Here is an 18,179-nt window from a genome sequence, read left to right on the forward strand (position 1 = left end):
GGGCAACCCCTTTGATGGTCTACCTTGTTTTAGAAGGCCTAGAGGGTAAAACCAGAAGGAATTTGCAAATATGTAGAAAAAAATCTGGCTTGTCATTTAAATGCAAATAATCACCAGGATCAAATCCTGCTACCTGTATTTAGATAAAGGACTAATACTCATATATTGAAGAACTACATCTGTTTGTGCGAAGCCATGATTATATGTATTGCAGGGTGATATCTGACCTACAACACTGCTACATTATGCAGGAAGCCTTGTTACAGTTTTACTCGTGGTCTATTTTTAAATTCAGATGCTTTTTCTTACCTTGTTACCGCCCCAGAGAATATCCTTTCAATAATTCTGTTTGATGAAGCTAAATAAAAGTAAAAAAGGACAAAGCTGGTTAAAAACATGCTCCATAAAGGCAGCACTTTGGGGAAATTTGTTTTCAGTAGCTACAAGTTAAAACATAATATTATCTTCCATGAGAAAATATTGGTAGTTAAAATATTACTTCTGCATAATGTATACTTTCTGAAAATAAGAATTTGGGGTGGCTCAGTCAATTAATAATTTAAAAAAAAGAACAAGCTAATGGATGTCCCTGACAGCTGGAATGTATCAGTATAGTTAAGCACCAAGTTAGTTCTGGACACCCTGACATCTAAGACGAAAGTGTGTAGAAATTGAATTGATCTTGTTATCTAGTAAGATAATTTTTTCCTTTAAAACAAGACAAATTTTATCCTAGCATTCAGTTCAAGGGGGAACTAATCATCAGCTCCTAGTATAAGGGATATTGATTAAAACAGTGAAGAATGCTTTCAGGTAGACTTACAAAAGATACCAAAACATACCATAAACATACAGTTTTTATATTCTCATTTTATATAAGTCCAGGATAAAACATGCTATAATGTATAATTTTTAGAAATTCCATCACTAAGTTTTATTCAAAGAGACAGGTAAATATATCTTAAGATAGTGTGTTGCTTTTGATGATAGATGCTAGGTAATTTGGAGCAGAGATTTTCAACCATTTTTATCTCATGGCACATATGGAAACAAATTACTAAAATTCTGCAGTACACAAAAAAATGTATGGTTTTTGCTCATCTGACAAAAAATAGGTATAAAATTGTACAATTTTGACTCATTTCCACCAGATGGCTATTGTTTTTTTTGGCTGTTGTCATTTTTTATCTGCCAATCTAAGGGAAAAGAGGTCAGGACCCCTGACTGAATAGTTGGGTATTGCATGTTTTAAAAATCACTGCTCTAGAGTAGTGTACCTCATTGTGGGCTCAAAATAACCAAAACCATTAGTTTTTAAAAAAGAAAATGACAATGGATCTCCGACCTAGGGATTGGGTAAGGACAGAAATCTGTTCTTTTAACAAGTGTCCTAGACGATGGCATGCACACTAAAATTTTAGAACCAATGATAAGGCCTTTTGAGACTTAGGAGTATTCAGCATCTAACTCTCCTGCACAAAGTTAGGTACAGTCAACATAAAGGTAAGTTAGTTTGGCTAAAGAGTGCTGAGAATATGGGGGTCAGCACAGCCATGTCTGCCTACAAATCAAAGCTTTCAGAAGGACCCTCTAGACTTTGTTGAACGTTGGTTTATGGGGTTAATAATTTGAACTACATAGAAAAAAAGAGAGCCGTATAGAAAAAGCAAGGATATTTAATTTCACAGCTAAAGTATTTCTGAAAGTCTTCTTTAGATTTGGAATGTTTAGCATCCTAAAACTGAAGACCATATTGTCCCATTAAGGACAGGTTGGAGGGTGGACAATTATAGAGTTTCAGGGGCCCCTTTGTCATACAGGCCTGGATACTTGTTTTTCTGGACTTCATCCCTTTAACGTGCCTATATGAGCTGTATGTGTGGATATACTATAATTTGGGACATACTGAGAATTACGCTTATGTCAGCCAGACAGGGCGCTTTAGAGCCCATAGGGTTTTTCATGACCTCGGGAGGCTGGCTCACAGACAGATGATCTGGCCCCTGGTAATTAGAAGGTGCATTGCTACTAAGGCTGACCAGATGAGTATCTCCATTTTTATGCTATTTTGGTGACGGGAAGGTTATGCATACTTGAAGAAGAGAGGATATAGTACTAAAATGCTTATCAAATAAGTATATTTGAGTATTTTCCTTTTCATGTCTGGGTGACACCTGAGAATTTGAGAGGCAGAACTCTGTTTCTTAAATATGAAAGTTCTATAAAACTTGGTATCATATGGAATGAACCTTTTCTCAAGATGAATACAGATATGCCAAGTAGCGGGGGTAAAATTCAATGCATTTACATAAGATTTGTACTCTGCTGCATCTAAAAGGTAAAAGGCTGATTTAAAAAAACAACAGTGCCTGAGAAGACAATTTAAAACAGAACAGGGTCAATCTTAGAAGAATGAATGAATCAATATAGCTTGGTGCTTTGTTAAAATATTAAATCAGTAGGTAATAGATTCTAAGTTGACTACTGGTAAAAATGAAACAAAAAGGGTATGTGATATGTGATTTTTTGGTTTTTGACAAGTTAAAGTATATAAAATTCATCAGCCAAAACCCATAATCTTTTCTGGAACTAAATTCCAAAAGGTAAGTTTTTATAAGTGTCCTTGAAAACACTGGTCCATCAGAAAAAATATTTTCATCCATGGCTGTGTATAAATGTTATAAAATAAGAAATTTATAAAGGTATATACATATCCTTTTTCAAATAAATTTTACACAGGTGTGGATCTTATTCAATTCATAATCAGAAAATAAACATCACTTCATAGACTCTCCAATTCATCAAAACTAAGACTCTTAACTGCTTACTTACCTCCAATAAACCCCTTCTCCTACACCTGGATTCTAAATAAAAAATTAGCATTTTCACTCGTTACCACTTAAAAAGTCTTGGTCTTTAAAGAGTACAGAATTTAAGAAATGGGAATTCCCCATAATGAGTGGGGAAAATTTATGTAACTGTTGCCTTCTTCAAACAGTTAAGTCTAAACATCTATGGAAACTCACCCTGGTCATTGTATCGCGATAAATCGGCCTGGCTGATGTAGAGGTCATGATCACTATCTAGTTCCCAGAATTTACAATAAATTACATAAAAATGTTCATAGGAAAAGTAGTCTGTGATTTGGTTTATATCTTCCTCTTCTTCCAAAAGGGCTAGAGTCTGAAATGGCATAGATAAAGAAAATTTATTTTAAAATTATGATAAATCCAGCTTTGGTCATTATACAGAATCTAGTAAGTTTTTATTTTAAATTGAATTAAAAGTTTTGGTTTTGGTATCAAACCAGGAACTTTAATAGGCAACCTCATCCTCCCTTTAATCACCTGATCAAACTATAAGCATTTATAAGCTCTGTAATATGCTTAGCAAAGGGTTAGATGCTGTGGAGGATTTAATAGCAGGAAAAGGAAAGGACCATCACCAAGGGGGCTGCAGCCTATCAGAGGTCACCAGAGCAGCAAGCACCAAACAACTAGACAACAGGCTTAGTTACATGGCCATATACTGACATCGTTTTTTAACTTCAAAGTGATGCTAAGTGATTAACATCACTTAACAAAGAAAGAGATTAGGCAGAGTGACCATCTGTTCTATTATGAAGAGTGGGGCATCCACAGATAGGGCTTGGTTTTTTTAATGAAATGAAGTTTACCATGAAGATGACTTATGTATACCATTGTGATGATGTGTGGTGGCCAGGCAAAGAAGCCTGGTGGGGTGGGGGCAAAGCCTCAGAGCCCTGAGCTGGAAGTAAACCTGGGTCTCCCCTGACTCACTGTGCACCCTTAGGGAAAACAACAGAAATAATGATTTTGAAACCATAATTCTTAAAATTAGCCAAATTATCATATAAGTGGGCAGATAAAGAAGACATTTTAAGAAAAGAAAGATTCAGAAAGAAGAAACCAAAGGAAACTTAGGAAATAGAAAAAATAAAATGAAATGACAAATGATATGTGATATATCGATAACAACAATAAAGATAATGAGTTAAATCTCCCTACTAAAAGATTTTCTGATTGAGTCTAAAAACCGAACACCCAAAACAAATCTAGATATAAGCTGTCCAGAAGAGATAAGTCTAAAATAAAATTTAAAAGGTTTAAAAAAATGATGTTAAAAATATACATATTATCTAAATCTTAATAGAAAGAAATGTCAATATTATGGCAATACAAAATGGAATTCAAGGTAAAAACCATTAAGGGACAAAGGTGACTATTTCATAATGCAACTATATTAATTTGATGAAAAAAATTTTTTTAAATGTTAATACTGGGAAAACAAAATGCTTTGTCAAATTGAAAACAACATAAATTATTAAATTATGGGAATTCTACTCAATGGGAGATTACGCATCCAGTAAAAATTATAAGGTCTACACAGAAATAAAGGAAAACTATGATGTGGTAAATACGAAATATACAATACACAATTGTACACACTAAGAGCTATGTAAAATCTTAAATTCCAAATATGCATATGAACGAGACTAGAAAAACACACACAAAAATGGTATTCGTTGTATTATGGTCATAGAATGTGATTTTTCTTGTTTTCCAATTTTTTTGTACCCTATTACAGTATCAGTTGTAATATCTCCTCTTTCATTTCTGATTGTTTTTTAAATATATTTTATTGGTTATGCTATTACAGTTGTCCCATTACCCCCGTTCACTCCACTCCATCCTACACACCCACTCCCTCCCACATTCCTCCGCTATAGTTCATGTCCATGGGTCATACATATAAGTTCTTTGGCTTCTACATTTCCTACACTATTCTTACCCTCCCCCTGTCTATTTTCTACCTACCATTTATGCTACTTATTCTCTGTACCTTTCCCTCCCCCTCTCCCCTTCCCACTCCTCTGTTGATAACCCTCCATGTGATCTCCATTTCTGCGGTTCTGTTACTGTTCTAGTTGTCTGCTTAGTTTGCTTTTGTTTTTGTTTTAGGTGTGGTTGTTAATAACTGTGAGTTTGCTGTCATTTTACTGTTCGTATTTTTTATCTTCTTTCTCTTAGATAAATCCCTTTAACGTTTCATATAATAAGGGTTTGGTGATGATGAACTTCTTTAACTTGACCTTATCTGAGAAGGACTTTATCTGCCCTTCCATTCTAAATGAAAGCTTTGCTGGATAGAGCAGTCTTGGATGTAGGTCCTTGCCTTTCATGACTTGGAATACTTCTTGCCAGCCCCTTCTTGCCTGTAAGGTCTCTTTTGAGAAATCAGCTGACAGTCTTATGGGAGCTCCTTTGTAGGTAACTGTGTCCTTTTCTCTTGCTACTTCCAAGATTCTCTCCTTATCTTTAATCTTGGGATGTAATTACAATATGCCTTGGTGTGTTCCTCCTTGGGACCAGCCTCTTTGGGACTCTCTGAGCTTCCTGGACTTCCTGGAAGGCTATTTCCTTCACCAGATTGGGGAAGTTCTCCTTCATTATTTGTTCAAGTAAGTTTTCAATTTTTTGCTCTTCCCTTCTCCTTCTGGTACCCCTATAATTCAGATGTTGAAACGTTTAAAGATGTCCTGGAAGTTCCTAAGCCTCTCCTCATTTTTTTGAGTTCTTGTTTCTTCATTCTTTTCTGGTTGGATGTTTCTTTCTTTCTTCTGGTCCACACCATTGATTTAAATTCCAGTTTCCTTCCCATCACTATTGGTTCCCTGTACATTTTCCTTTGTTTCTCTTAGCATAGCCTTCATTTTTTCATTTAATTTGTGAGCATCCTGATTACCAGTGCTTTCAATTTAATAGGTTGGCTATCTCTTCTTTGCTTAGTTCTATTTTTTCTGGAGCTTTGATCGGTTCTTTCATTTGGGCCATTTTTTTTTTGTCTTGGCGCACCTGTTTTGTAAAGGGGCGGAGCCTTAGGCATTCACCAGGGCGGGGTAATGCTTGTCACTGCGCTGTGATGCTATATGTGGGGGAGGGGTTCAAGAGGGAAAAAGGCCGCTTGCTCCACTCTCTGCCGGCTTTCAGTCACTTCCCCTGCTACCCACAATCGAATTGGGCCCTTCTGGTGCTGCTTCCCAGGTGTGTGGGTTTGTGTATGTTCAAGGACCCTGTGGGTCTCTCCAACGAACTCTCCTGTGAGGTTGGGAGTTTCGCAACCCCCACAGATGTTCTCAGTCAGAGGTTTGGGCTTTATTTCCACGCGCCGGAACTCTGGGTTGCTTGGTCTATCGCCTGGTCCACCAGCTGCTGCCTCGCCGGCCAGCTGAAGTTTTGCCCACCTGCGTCCTCCAGTCGCCGCCTTGCAGTGAGTCCTATGCACTCGGATGCCCGTCTCTGCCCCTCGTACCGGTCTGGTTGAGTGTTTCTTCTTTAACTCCTTGGTTGTTGGGCTTCCATACAGTTCGATTTTGTCAGTTGTTGTTGTTTTTTGTTTTTAAATTGTTGTTGTCCTTCTTTTGGTTGTGCGAGGAGATAGATACAGTGTGTCTACCTACGCCTCCTGTTTTCCAAATTTGCTGTAATGTTTTATTTTATAAAATGCTCTTTAATGTATAAAAAGAGGAATGTGTACCATAAAACAAATCTTGAGAAGCAAGGGGCTCTCATTTTCATAAAATGAAAAAGATGAATAACTTCTGCTGTTAGTAAGTATGTAGATGTAAGTATGGATAAGTACAAGATTTTAGAAAGGAAAATTGGCAGGATCTATCAAGTTGGAAATGCTTATACCATTTGATCCAGCATTTCCCCCCCCAGTAGTCTATTCTAGAGAAATTCTTACTCACATACACATGAGAGGAAAGTACAGGGATGTTCACTACGTCACTGTACAGGGAAAATATGAAAATCACTTGAACATCATCAATAGAGGAACTTATAATTAATTATAAGTGGTATAGGCATGCCATAGATTGTGTAGTAGTTAAAAGAATGACATAGATTTATTTGAATGGGAATGAAGGGAATGTTAAGACATATTGTTAAGTTAAAAAACCCAAAAAACAAAAAAACCCCCTCCAAGTTAACAGAATAGTATGATCATATATATTTAAAAAAACTCAAAAAAGCAGCCATACAAAATGAAAATAAATATTCCATGTTTATACACGCACACATACACACACAACCACAGAGGGTGAAATGGCAGGGCGAAGAGATAAACAGTAACTTCGGATTATTATTCCAGATATGTTCATGTTGTTAGAATGTTTTATGAGCATAGAGTCATGTAAGAGGTAGGCTAAGGAGAGGGGTAGGGGAGAAAATAGAGGGGAAAATATGTCATGCTCTTGGAAAAACAACACTTGAGTTCTCTTTCCAGTTCAGCCACTTACTTGATGTTTGATCTTGTCTAAGTCATTCAACCATACTTGGGCCTCAAATTTTATCACAATTAAAAAAAAATTATGGATTATAATAATGATCCAGAAACTACAAACTCTAATGTCCTTCAGGAATGTGAGGTATAAGGCCTCTTCTATGTAATTATTGTCATTTCAACACATTCCATGTTACATACTGGGAGCCCAGGCATGCACCAAGCATTCAATAAATGTTAATAATAACTGTGATGATTACTGTTCATTTTAGAATACAAGAAGTTTGTATCTCTATTATGGGTTGCTAATTTTGCCAAGTCTTCATTACTTTGTCCCAGATAAATATGGGAAAAAAAAGAGGAAATAAGATTGTCTAATGTATTAGCCTAAAATTCATTTAGTATAATTCATTTAAAATATATTTCATGTATTTTCAAGGGTGAATAATTCCACCTTTTTTAGGTTAATAGAAGCTTGAACAATTAGGCATGAAGATTACCTTGGTAAAAGGCTCCCACTAGTGGTCAATACTTTCTCATAAAATAAATAAAATAATGAAAGAAATGTACTCTTTCCTAAAAGGAATTTTCAGTACTTTTCCCCAGCAGGACCTGGATAAAGAGTTGTTGCTGAAAGGATCAACTTGAAATTTTTCTATTTCTTTAGCAAGGCCCTTCCCAACTCAGCCTCATTTTACCCCTCAGGACTCATCACTGGTCACTCTTCTCTGTGGAGCCTTTGGCCACTTAAGACTTCCTGCAGTTCCTGAGCATGATATTGTACTGTCATGCTTCTGGGCCTTTGCTTATGCTGCCTCCTTTATCTGGAATCCTCTTTTCTTCTAATTTTTTTATCTTGGCAAATTCTTGGTATCTCCAAGGTCGAGACCCCATATCATTCCTTCTGTGAAATCTTCTTTGCATATTTATTATACATTATTGTGTGATATTTTGCAAGTCAGGTATGGCTGTGCACTTTCCCTTTTGCTCTGCAGTGCATGCCTTGATGTAAAAATCCCTTGTTATTCATCTCTGTTCCCCCCAGCACACCCCAAGTATCTGGTAAATGCTGAATGTCTGAAAGTAGTGACAGAGCTCTGCATACAATAAGCACTCAAATATTATATTTGTTAAATGAAATAAGAATAGTATTTAAATTGCTCCTGATATGTGAATTCCAATAAGAGGCATACTTGCAAAAAGTTGCTTTTTCTTATCTCTGCTGAAGTAATTTTTCCACTCCAAGATCTGTTCACTGTGTAGAATATTCTCTGAATAACCTGGTTCAAAGGAAAACAAAATGAAATAAAACCATTAAAGATATCAATTATTTTACCAATGACCATCACATCTTATGAATATACTTTGAACCAGATAAGTTTTGGCTTTTTGATTAAGTCGACTGTCATTTCTAGTAAAATTAACACTTTTAATTTTTTAAAAATACTTTTGATTTTTATTGTTGTTCAAGTACAGTTTTCTGCCTTCTCCCTCCACCCCTCCCCACCACCCCAGGCACCTCCACCTCCCTCCCATCCCCCCTCCTTGTTATTGTCCATGTGTCCTTTACAGTTGTACCTGTGAACCCTTCACCCTTTTCCCCCATTACCCCCTCCCCTCTGCCTTCTGATTACTGTCAGCTTGTTCCCAATTTCAATGTGTTTGGTTATATTTTGCTTGCTTGTTTGTTTTGTTGATTAGGTTCCAGTTAAAGGTGAGATCATATGGTATTTGTCTTTCACCGCCTGGCTTATTTCACTTAGCATAATGCTCTCCAGTTCCATCCATGCTGCTGCAAAGAGCAGGAGCTCCTTCTTTCTTTCTTCTGTGTAGTATTCCATCGTGTAAATGTACCATAGTTTTTCGATTCATTCATTTACTGATGGGCACTTAGGTTGCTTCCAGCACTTGGCTATTGTAAATTGTGCTGCTATGAACATTGGGGTGCATAGGTTCTTTTGGATTGGTGTTTCAGGATTCTTAGGATATAATCCCAACAGTGGAATTGCCGGGTCGAAAGGCAGTTCCATTTTTAGATTTTGAGGAAATTCCATACTGTTTTCTATAGTGGCTGCACCAGTCTGCATTCCCACCAACAGTGCAGTATGGTTCCCTTTTCTCCACAACCTCTCTAACATTTGTTGTTTGTTGATTTGTTTATGATGGCCATTCTGACCAGTGTGAAGTGATATCTCATTGTGGTTTTTTAATTTGCATCTCTCTGATGGCTAGTGATGCTGAACATCTTTTCCTATGTCTCTGGACCCTCTGTATGTCCTCCTTGGAGAAGTGTCTGTTCAAGTCCTTTGTCCATTTTTTAACTGAGTTGCTTGTCTTCTTCAATGGAGTCGTGTGAGTTCTTTATGTATTTTGGAGATCAAACTCTTGTCTGAGGTATCATTGGCAAATATGTTTTCCCATACTGTTGGTTCTCTTTTCATTTTAATGCTGTTTTCTTTAGCTGTGAAGAAGATACTTATTTTGATGAGATCCCATTTGTTTATTCTTTCCTTTATGCTCCTTGATCTAGGGTACGGACGTATCGGTGAAAATATTGCTGTGTGGCGTATCTGAGATTTTCCTGCTTATGTTCTACTGAAGGACTTTTACGGTGTCACGACTTATATTTAAGTCTTTTATCCACCTTGAATTTATTTTTGTGTATGGTGTAAGTTGGTGATCAAGTTTCATTTTTTTGCATGTAGCTGTCCAGATCTCCCAACGCCATTTGTTGAAGAGGCTATTTTTGCTTCACTTTATGCTATTGCCTCCCCCTTGTCAAATATTAATTGACCATAGAGACTTGGGTTTATTTCTGGGCTCTCTATTCTGTTCCATTGGTCCATGTGTCTGTTCTTATGCCAGTACCAGGCTGTTTTGATTACAGTGGCCTTGTAATACAGTTTGATATCAGGTATTGTGATCCTTCCTACTTTGCTCTTCTTTCTCAAAATTGCTGCAGCTATTCGGGGTCATTTACGGTTCCATATAAATTTTTGAAGTGTTTGTTTAATATCTGTGAAATATGCCATTGGTACTTTAATATGTATTGCATTGAATCTATAAATTGCTTTGGGTAGTATGGACAATTTGATGATGTTAATTATTACAATCCATGAACACGGTATATGTTTCCATATGTTTGTGTCTTCCTTAATTTCTTTCTTCAGTGTTGTGTAGTTTTCTGAGTACAGGTCTTTTACCTCCTTGGTTAGGTTATTACAAGGTATTTTATTTTTCATGTTGTTATATCAAAGTCTTGTTGCCATATCTAAATCTTGTTGGGATTTTTTTCCTGATTTCTGTTTCTGATATTTCATTGTTGGCATACAAGAATGCCTTTGATTTCTGAATATTGATTTTGTATCCCACTGTTTTGCCAAATTCATTTATTAGGTCAAGCAGTTTTTTGGTGGAGTCTATAGGATTTTCTATGGACACTATCATGTCATCTGCAAACAATGACAGTTCTCTTTCCTCTTTTCCAATTTGGATGCCTTTTATTTCTTTTTCTTGTCTGATTGCTGTGGCTAGGACTTCCAATACTATGTTGAATAGAAGTGGTGAAAGGGGACAACCTTGTCTTGTTCCTGATCTTAGTGAGGAACTTTTTAGTTTTGGCCTGTTGAGTATGATGTTGGCTATAGGTCTCTCATATATAGCCTTTACTAGGTTGAGGAGCACTCATTTCATTCCCACTTTGCTGAGTGTTCTTATCATAAATGGGTGTTGTACCTTATCAAATGCTTTTTCTGCATCTATTGATATATGATATGATTTTTGTCTTTCCTTTTGTTTATGTGATGTGTTATGTTTATTGATTTGCAAATATTGTACCATCCTTGCATCCGTGGGATGAATTCCACCTGGTCATGGTGTATGATCTTTTTAATGTATTGCTGGATGTGGTTTGTAAAGTCAATTTCAATACATACTATTACACCAAATTTTCCTTTGTTGAACATTATTAGACTCTTGTGCTTAGTTCTTGATTTTGAATATAAATTTATCTTTAAGCCTAAGTTTCCTATCTCTATAAATTTTATATTTATATACTCCTAAAATATTTTATATTATTTATGGAAGTACTATGCTATACTTAAAATTATAAACCTTTAATCTGCATTTTTCTTATTTTATTCTTTTCCTGTTCAATTTTTTAACAGAATTTTTATGATTTGCAAATGTTTAGAATGTTAAGCATTTTCTGTTTTAGCCTCTTCTAACCTACTCATCTAATGCTATACAAAAACTTACCTGTAATCCATTTTCCATTGCCTAAATCTCCTTATTTCCTGGCCCTACTTCATCAGCACATTGGTTTCCACCTTACTGATTCAGCATTTTAGCTTACTGAGGTAGGGACACCATCTAGTGGTGTGAGCATGTAGCTGCTGGTTCTACATTACATTTTTTCCCTCCAACGTTGGTCTACCACTTTTAGGGAAATGAAAAAGAAATCATTTACATTAAAAACAAATAGAACATAATTTTAAAATTAATAATAATATTTATGGCCAGTGAAAGGAATGATATTTTACAATTTTTCACTGAGATCTTTAGTCAACTTGATAGAAAATTTTAATTTTAAGTCAGTTTCTTTCTTTTTTTTTTTTCTCTTTAACTCTATAGAATTGGAAATCTCTAATTCACAATTATAGGTCACCAGAAATGGAAGTAAGTGTTTGGTGAATCTGTCAGATAGTTTTTGAGGAGTGGATCGAATACAGGCACAAATTAGAGAGAGATTGATCACTGTAGGTGACTTGAAAGCAGACAAACAAACTTAAATTAAACGCTCGAAGTCTGGCTCTTCTACTTGGTGGGGAGTGGTGAATGCATTCCAGATTCACACTGGTTGAAAAGTATTTCTGCATGGTATCCTGCTGAATTTGGATTAAAAAAAAATCTATACAATAAAAATCAGCTCTTTCTCTGTGAAGAGGAAAAATTCTCAAGGGGAAAGAGGTCAGCTGTTGGTGATGAGCAGTCTCCTCCACAGTTTAGTCATCTCAGGAAATATTAGTACCTTGTCCTTCACAATTAAAATCCTGGCATTTCATCCAAAAGTGATGGATTCAGGTCAATCAAGACACTGAATACATCTTTAAGACACCATCTGGGCAAGCCACAGAAATATCTTTTTATTGCCAGCACCAATGTCATAAAGAAGGATTTTCAATCTCATCACTTATTTTAAAAACTCCTGTGAGCACCTCTTTCCTCAAAAGTCAGCATATGCCCGTTAGGATAAGCAGTCTTTTATTCAAAGGCAATTTCTTAGCACAGCATGCAAAACTGCAAACTCAAGGGCTACAATTTGCTATTATTTCCAATTTTCACTTTCATTCAGTATTAAGTGGTTTATTTCTCCACTGTGAACTCTTCTCTGGAAATAAAGGAGAATATTAAGTGACATTAGGTGCAGTCTCTTATTTGGGTAGTGATATCCTCATTTGCTGTGCGAACAGTTGGTGCTCTGTTTTTGCAGTCTAAAAACAGCCATAAAATAGTAAAACAAACACAAATTCTTTTTGTCTGTAGCATAGGTTTTCGGTGATAAATAGAAAATAAAAGTTGCCCAACTTTTCTTCATCATATATGTGCCACATATAAGCTAATGTATAAGCTAATATTTGAATAATACTCTTTTAAGCAGTTTCTTCTAACCATAAAGTGAAATGGCTGAATCACTCTAGCATGTAAAGAAAATATACAGGGTGTGGCAAAGGTGGGTTTACAGTTGTGAGTACATGAAACAGTTGATTCTTGTACTATTTATTAATTATTGTATTATTTTCTATATGAACTATAAACCCACTTTAAAAAAAATTATTTTATTGTTGTTCAATTACAGTTGTCTGCATTTTTTCCCAACCACTCTTCTCCCTCCCCACCCAAACCCACCTCCCTCCCTTGCTTCCATCCTCCCCCTTGGTTTTGTCCATGTGTCCTTTCACACTAGTATGAAGGGTTCATACTAGTTCCTATGAACCCTTCCCTTCATTATCCAGTCCCACCTCCCCTCTGGTTACTATCAGATTGTTTTTAATTTCTATGTCTCTGGTTATATTTTGCTTGCTTTTTTCTTTTGTTGATTAGGTTCCAGTTAAAGGTGAGATCATATGGTATTTGTCCCTCACCACCTGACTTATTTCACTTAGCATAATGCTCTCCAGTTCCATCTATGCTGTCGCAAAGGGTAGGAGCTCCTTCTTTCTTCCTGCTGTGTAGTATTCCATTGTGTAAATGTACCAGAGATTTTTGATTCACTCATTTACTGATGGGTACTTAGGTTGCTTCCAGTACTTGGCTACTGTAAATTGTTCTGCTATGAACATTGGGTTGCATAGGTTCTTTTGGATTGGTGTTTCAGGGTTCTTGGGATATAATCCCAGCAGTGGAATTGCTGGGTCGAAAGGCAGATCCATTTTTAGTTTTCTGAGGAAATTCCATACTGTTTTCCACAGTGGCCGCACCAGTCTACATTCCCACCAACAGTGCAGTAGGGTTCCTTTTTCTCCACATCCTCCCCAACACTTGTTTGTTGATTTGTTTATGATGGCCATTCTCACCAGTGTGAAGTGGTATCTCACTGAGGGGTAAACCTACGTTTGCCCCACCCTGTATTAACTGTGCCACTGAGATTATGTAATATTCAATAGGGTCATACAATAAATTAATTTGGCTTTTTCTGAGATATTTGTCATTAATTCTGAGGCTGATTTTTGTAAATACATGGGAAGTAGTGTGATCTCATCTGTCTTTGCCATGAGCAGGGTAGCGAGTTATGCCTCTCTAATTTAATTTAATGACAAAATTAATTAACTTCATATTAGAAAGCTTATTTTGTATTTGTTGTAGAAAAAATCTCTGTACTCTGAAATAATGTAAAAGTTTCAATGACTTCATGCTACTATTTGACCAACTCTCACAACAGAAAAGGCACTGGAGAGAAAAGATAACCAGTCCAATAAAGTTTTGTTTCCAGACATTCACTGGGATACTTTTCATCTGCAACTTTCTTTTGTAGCTGGGAGTAGCAGATTACCACCACAACAGAGACACTTATCTCAGTACATGCAGATTCACATTTTATCTTCTCAGCTGGATCTGGTTTACTCTGTATGTTGTGATGCTGTTTTGAGTTGCTCTGTTGTCATTATTTCATCATAAGTACTTTACACTTTAATGACTACCTCTGAATAAAGGATTAATTTTTGTGAATTGGGATAAAGTTGCATAATACTAACAATAAAGTATACATTTTTAAAATGTAAATAACAATGTGCAAATGCCATGAAAATATCCTGCAGGGATAATTAATTGTATCCGGCTAAATTGACCAATGTAGTTCTTTTTGTTCAACAATTAACACAACAGAATTTCTCAGAAGATGTGAATTATATGTGAACAAAAGTGTTTCATGGCTTTTCACTCTGAAATCATAAAACTTCCTTGGGATGACTTGCTAGTTGACTACAGACCATCATATTTAAATGCCATACTAGAAAAGTGTAGAGAAACAAAATTTATCTCTGTTTTATAGTTCTGTTCTTTAACATCTTTTCTAAGAATAAATTGCAATAAAGGGTCCTCTATAAAGAGCATTGGTAAGGGAGAACCAAGATGGCGGCATAGGTAGACACACTGTGCCTCCTCACACAACCAGAACTGACAGAGAACCGAATGGCAAGGGGGTCCAACACCAAGGAAATAAAAAATAAACATTCATCTAGACCGGTAGGAGGGGTGGAGACGGGCACGGGGGTGGAGAGGACTTGCGTGGCTGTGGTGGGACCGAGACTGGCGGAGTGTGGGACAAACGGGGCAGGCAATCCAAGCACTAGCAGACCCTGCGGCCCCACATTCGCTCACAGATAAACCGAGAGGGCCGGACTCAGAGGGGCGGAGAGTGGGGCAGGCAGACCGGTGGGTAGCACCCCTCGACCCCACATTCGCACATAGATATACCGGACGAACGGCGGGGAGCGAAGCAGACCGCACATCCCAGGGCTCCAGCTCGGGGAAATAAAGCCTCAAACCTCTGATTGAAAACGCCTGTGGGGATTGAGGCAGCAGCAGGAGAGACTCCCAGCCTCAAGGGAGAGGTCGTTGGAGAGACCCACAGGGGCCTAGAGTGTGCACAGGCCCACCCACTCGGGAACCAGCACCAGACGGGCCCAGTTTGATTGTGGATATCAGAGTGAAAGATTGAAATCCCGAGGAGAGTGAAGGGGGCGCCATTGCTCCCTCTCGGCCCCTCCCCCACGTACAGCATCACAGTGCAGCAACCAGCCTAACCCCGCCCCGGTAAACACCTAAGGCTCCACCCCTTAAAGTAACAGATGCGCCAAGACAAAAAAAAAAAAAAATGGCCCAAATGACAGAACACTTCAAAGCTCCAGGAAAAACTACAACTAAGCAAGGAAGAGATAGCCAACCTATCGGATGCACAGTTCAAAACACTGGTTATCAAGATGCTCACAGAACTGGTTGAATCTGTTCGAAAACCAGATGAAAAAATGAAGCCTATGCTAAGAGAAACAAAGGAAAATGTACAGGGAACCAATAGTGATGCGAAGGAAACTGGGACTCAAATCAACGGTGTGGACCAGAAGGAAGAAAGAAACATCCAACCAGAAAAGAATGAAGAAACAAGAACTCGGAAAAATGAGGAGAGGCTTAGGAACCTCCAGGACGCCTTGAAACGTTCCAACATCCGAATTATAGGGGTGCCAGAAGGAGAAGAGGAAGAACAAAAAATTGAAAACTTATTTGAACAAATAATGAAGGAGAACTTCCCTCATCTGGCAAAGGAAATAGACTTCCGGGAAGTCCAGGAAGCTCAGAGAGTCCCAAAGAAGCTGGACCCAAGGAGGAACACACCAAGGCACATCATCATTACATTCCCCAAGATTAAACGCAAGGACCTACATCCAAGATTACTGTATCCAGCAAAGCTATCATTTAGAATGGAAGGGAAGACAAAGTGCTTCTCAGATAAGGTCAAGTTCAAGAAGTTCATCATCACCAAACCCTTATTATATGAAATGTTAAAGGGAGTTAGTTACCTAAGAAAAAGAAGATAAAAAATAGGAACAGTAAAAATGACAGCAAACTCACAGTTATTAACGACCACACCTAAAACAAAAACAAGAGCAAACTAGGCAAACAACTAGAACAGGAACAGAACCATAGAGATGGAGATCACATGGAGGGTTGTCAATAGGGGAGTGGGAGGGGGAGAGGGGGGGAAAGGTACAGAGAATAAGTAGCATAGATGATAGGTGGAAAATAGACAGGGGGAGGGTAAGAATAGTGTAGGAAATGTAGAAGCCAAAGAACTTATAAGTATGACCCATGGACATGAACTATAGGGGGGGAATGTGGGAGGGAGGGGGTGGGCGGGATGGAGTGGAGTGGGGGGGGGGAATGAGACAACTATAATAGCATAATCAATAAATATATATTTTTTAAAAAAGCATTGGTAGAAGAATTGGAGAATTGGTAGAAGGTTGGATAAAATTATTTTAAAGATCTTTTTTAAACTATGCTATTAATATACCCTGAGTTTACAGAACTTTCAACAATTAATTAGAACCCAGTAATTCCCTTTGGGATTGGTGATAGAGTTAATGTGTAGAATCCTTAAGTATGAATAATTTCACTTACTCAATAAATATTTACTGTTCATCTGTTATGTGCCAGGCACTATTCTAGGTATTGGAGATATAGCAGTGAAAATATAAAGAAATCCCAGATGGACAATAAGCAATAAAATTTTCAATGTCAGATGATATAAGAGCTAAGAAGAAAAATAAAAGAAAAGAAAGGAATAGAGAATGTAGGGGGAGGGGGCAGACAGAGAAGAAGAGTAAAGAAGGCAGAGGGTGATCAGAGAATGCCACACTAATAAAGAAAGATCTGGTCACACATTTGGATGAAGTGAGGGAGCAAATTGTGGAAATCTACAGAATGAGAGTTAGAGGTAGAGGAAAGAATAAGAACAAAGCACGTGAGACAGAAGTTGCATTTGGTATGTTCCAGAAACAGTGAGGCCATAGTGGCTGAAGCAGAGTGAGCAAGTTCTGTTGGGGGGTGGCAGGAGATAAGCTCTGAGGGCAGGGGATGTGAGGGTGTGCAGGGTTGGATTATAGAGACTCTTGGCAAAGATTGGCTTTTATTCTCAGTGAGATGGGAAACTATTGGAGGGTTTGAGCAGAGGAGTAACATGATCTTATATTTTCAAAGGACAAGTCTTGCTTTATGGAGACTAGATTGTAGGGCAACGAAGGTGTAAGAAGGAAGAACAATTAGGAGTAATTCAAGTGAGAAAGCAGGGTGACTTGGCCTGGGTAATGGAGTGGAGGTAATTTATGTTGTGGTTAACAGGCAGAAATAAATTCTGAAATGGTCTAAGATTACAGTGACACCTTCTGGCTTAAAGTCTCAAAGTTTTATGAGATGAAAACCAACATAAAAGCAAAGACTGAAGTTCCTGTAGGAGGGAAAAAACCCAGCAGTTTTCTGTAACTCAACAGAACCCAACAAATCCATGGCCAACAAAAAGTACCCTAAGAATGAGAAGCTCTTCCTCAGAGAAGACTGCTCTGTTTAATGGGGGATCTGAGCTAGAGGCAAGGGCCATCTCACTGGAGTGTGGCCATGAATGTAAGGTGTGAGTGGGGCTCATCTTTGGAATTCCTCCGAAGATCATCTGGGAGACAGAGCAGAGAATGCCTGACACAGCTGCTGTGTGCTCTCACTCATAATTCATACGCTGCCTGTGACTGATGAAATGAGGCCGTGCATGAGAAATGGGATGAGAGACCACCTCACAAAAAAGGAGATTGTGATTATGTTATTTTAAT

At 37.6% G+C, this 18,179-nt stretch overlaps 1 protein-coding gene across 2 annotated transcripts in view; it reads right to left on the reverse strand.

The window, feature by feature from the left end:
- The window catches only part of PPP2R3A (protein phosphatase 2 regulatory subunit B''alpha), a 147,290-nt gene that overhangs the window by 53,387 nt on the left and 75,724 nt on the right, over positions 1 to 18,179 (reverse strand). For both annotated transcript variants that reach the window (XM_053929347.1, XM_045199793.3), the window contains 3 exons: positions 8,499 to 8,585; positions 3,027 to 3,183; positions 310 to 358 (listed from right to left, as the gene is read on the reverse strand). In XM_053929347.1, coding sequence (XP_053785322.1) covers positions 310 to 358; positions 3,027 to 3,183; positions 8,499 to 8,585 — 293 coding nt within the window. The remainder of the gene's footprint in view (positions 1 to 309; positions 359 to 3,026; positions 3,184 to 8,498; positions 8,586 to 18,179) is intronic.

This window comes from Desmodus rotundus, chromosome 8, assembly GCF_022682495.2.
Source record: "Desmodus rotundus isolate HL8 chromosome 8, HLdesRot8A.1, whole genome shotgun sequence".
NCBI classification, from domain to species: Eukaryota; Metazoa; Chordata; class Mammalia; order Chiroptera; family Phyllostomidae; genus Desmodus; species Desmodus rotundus.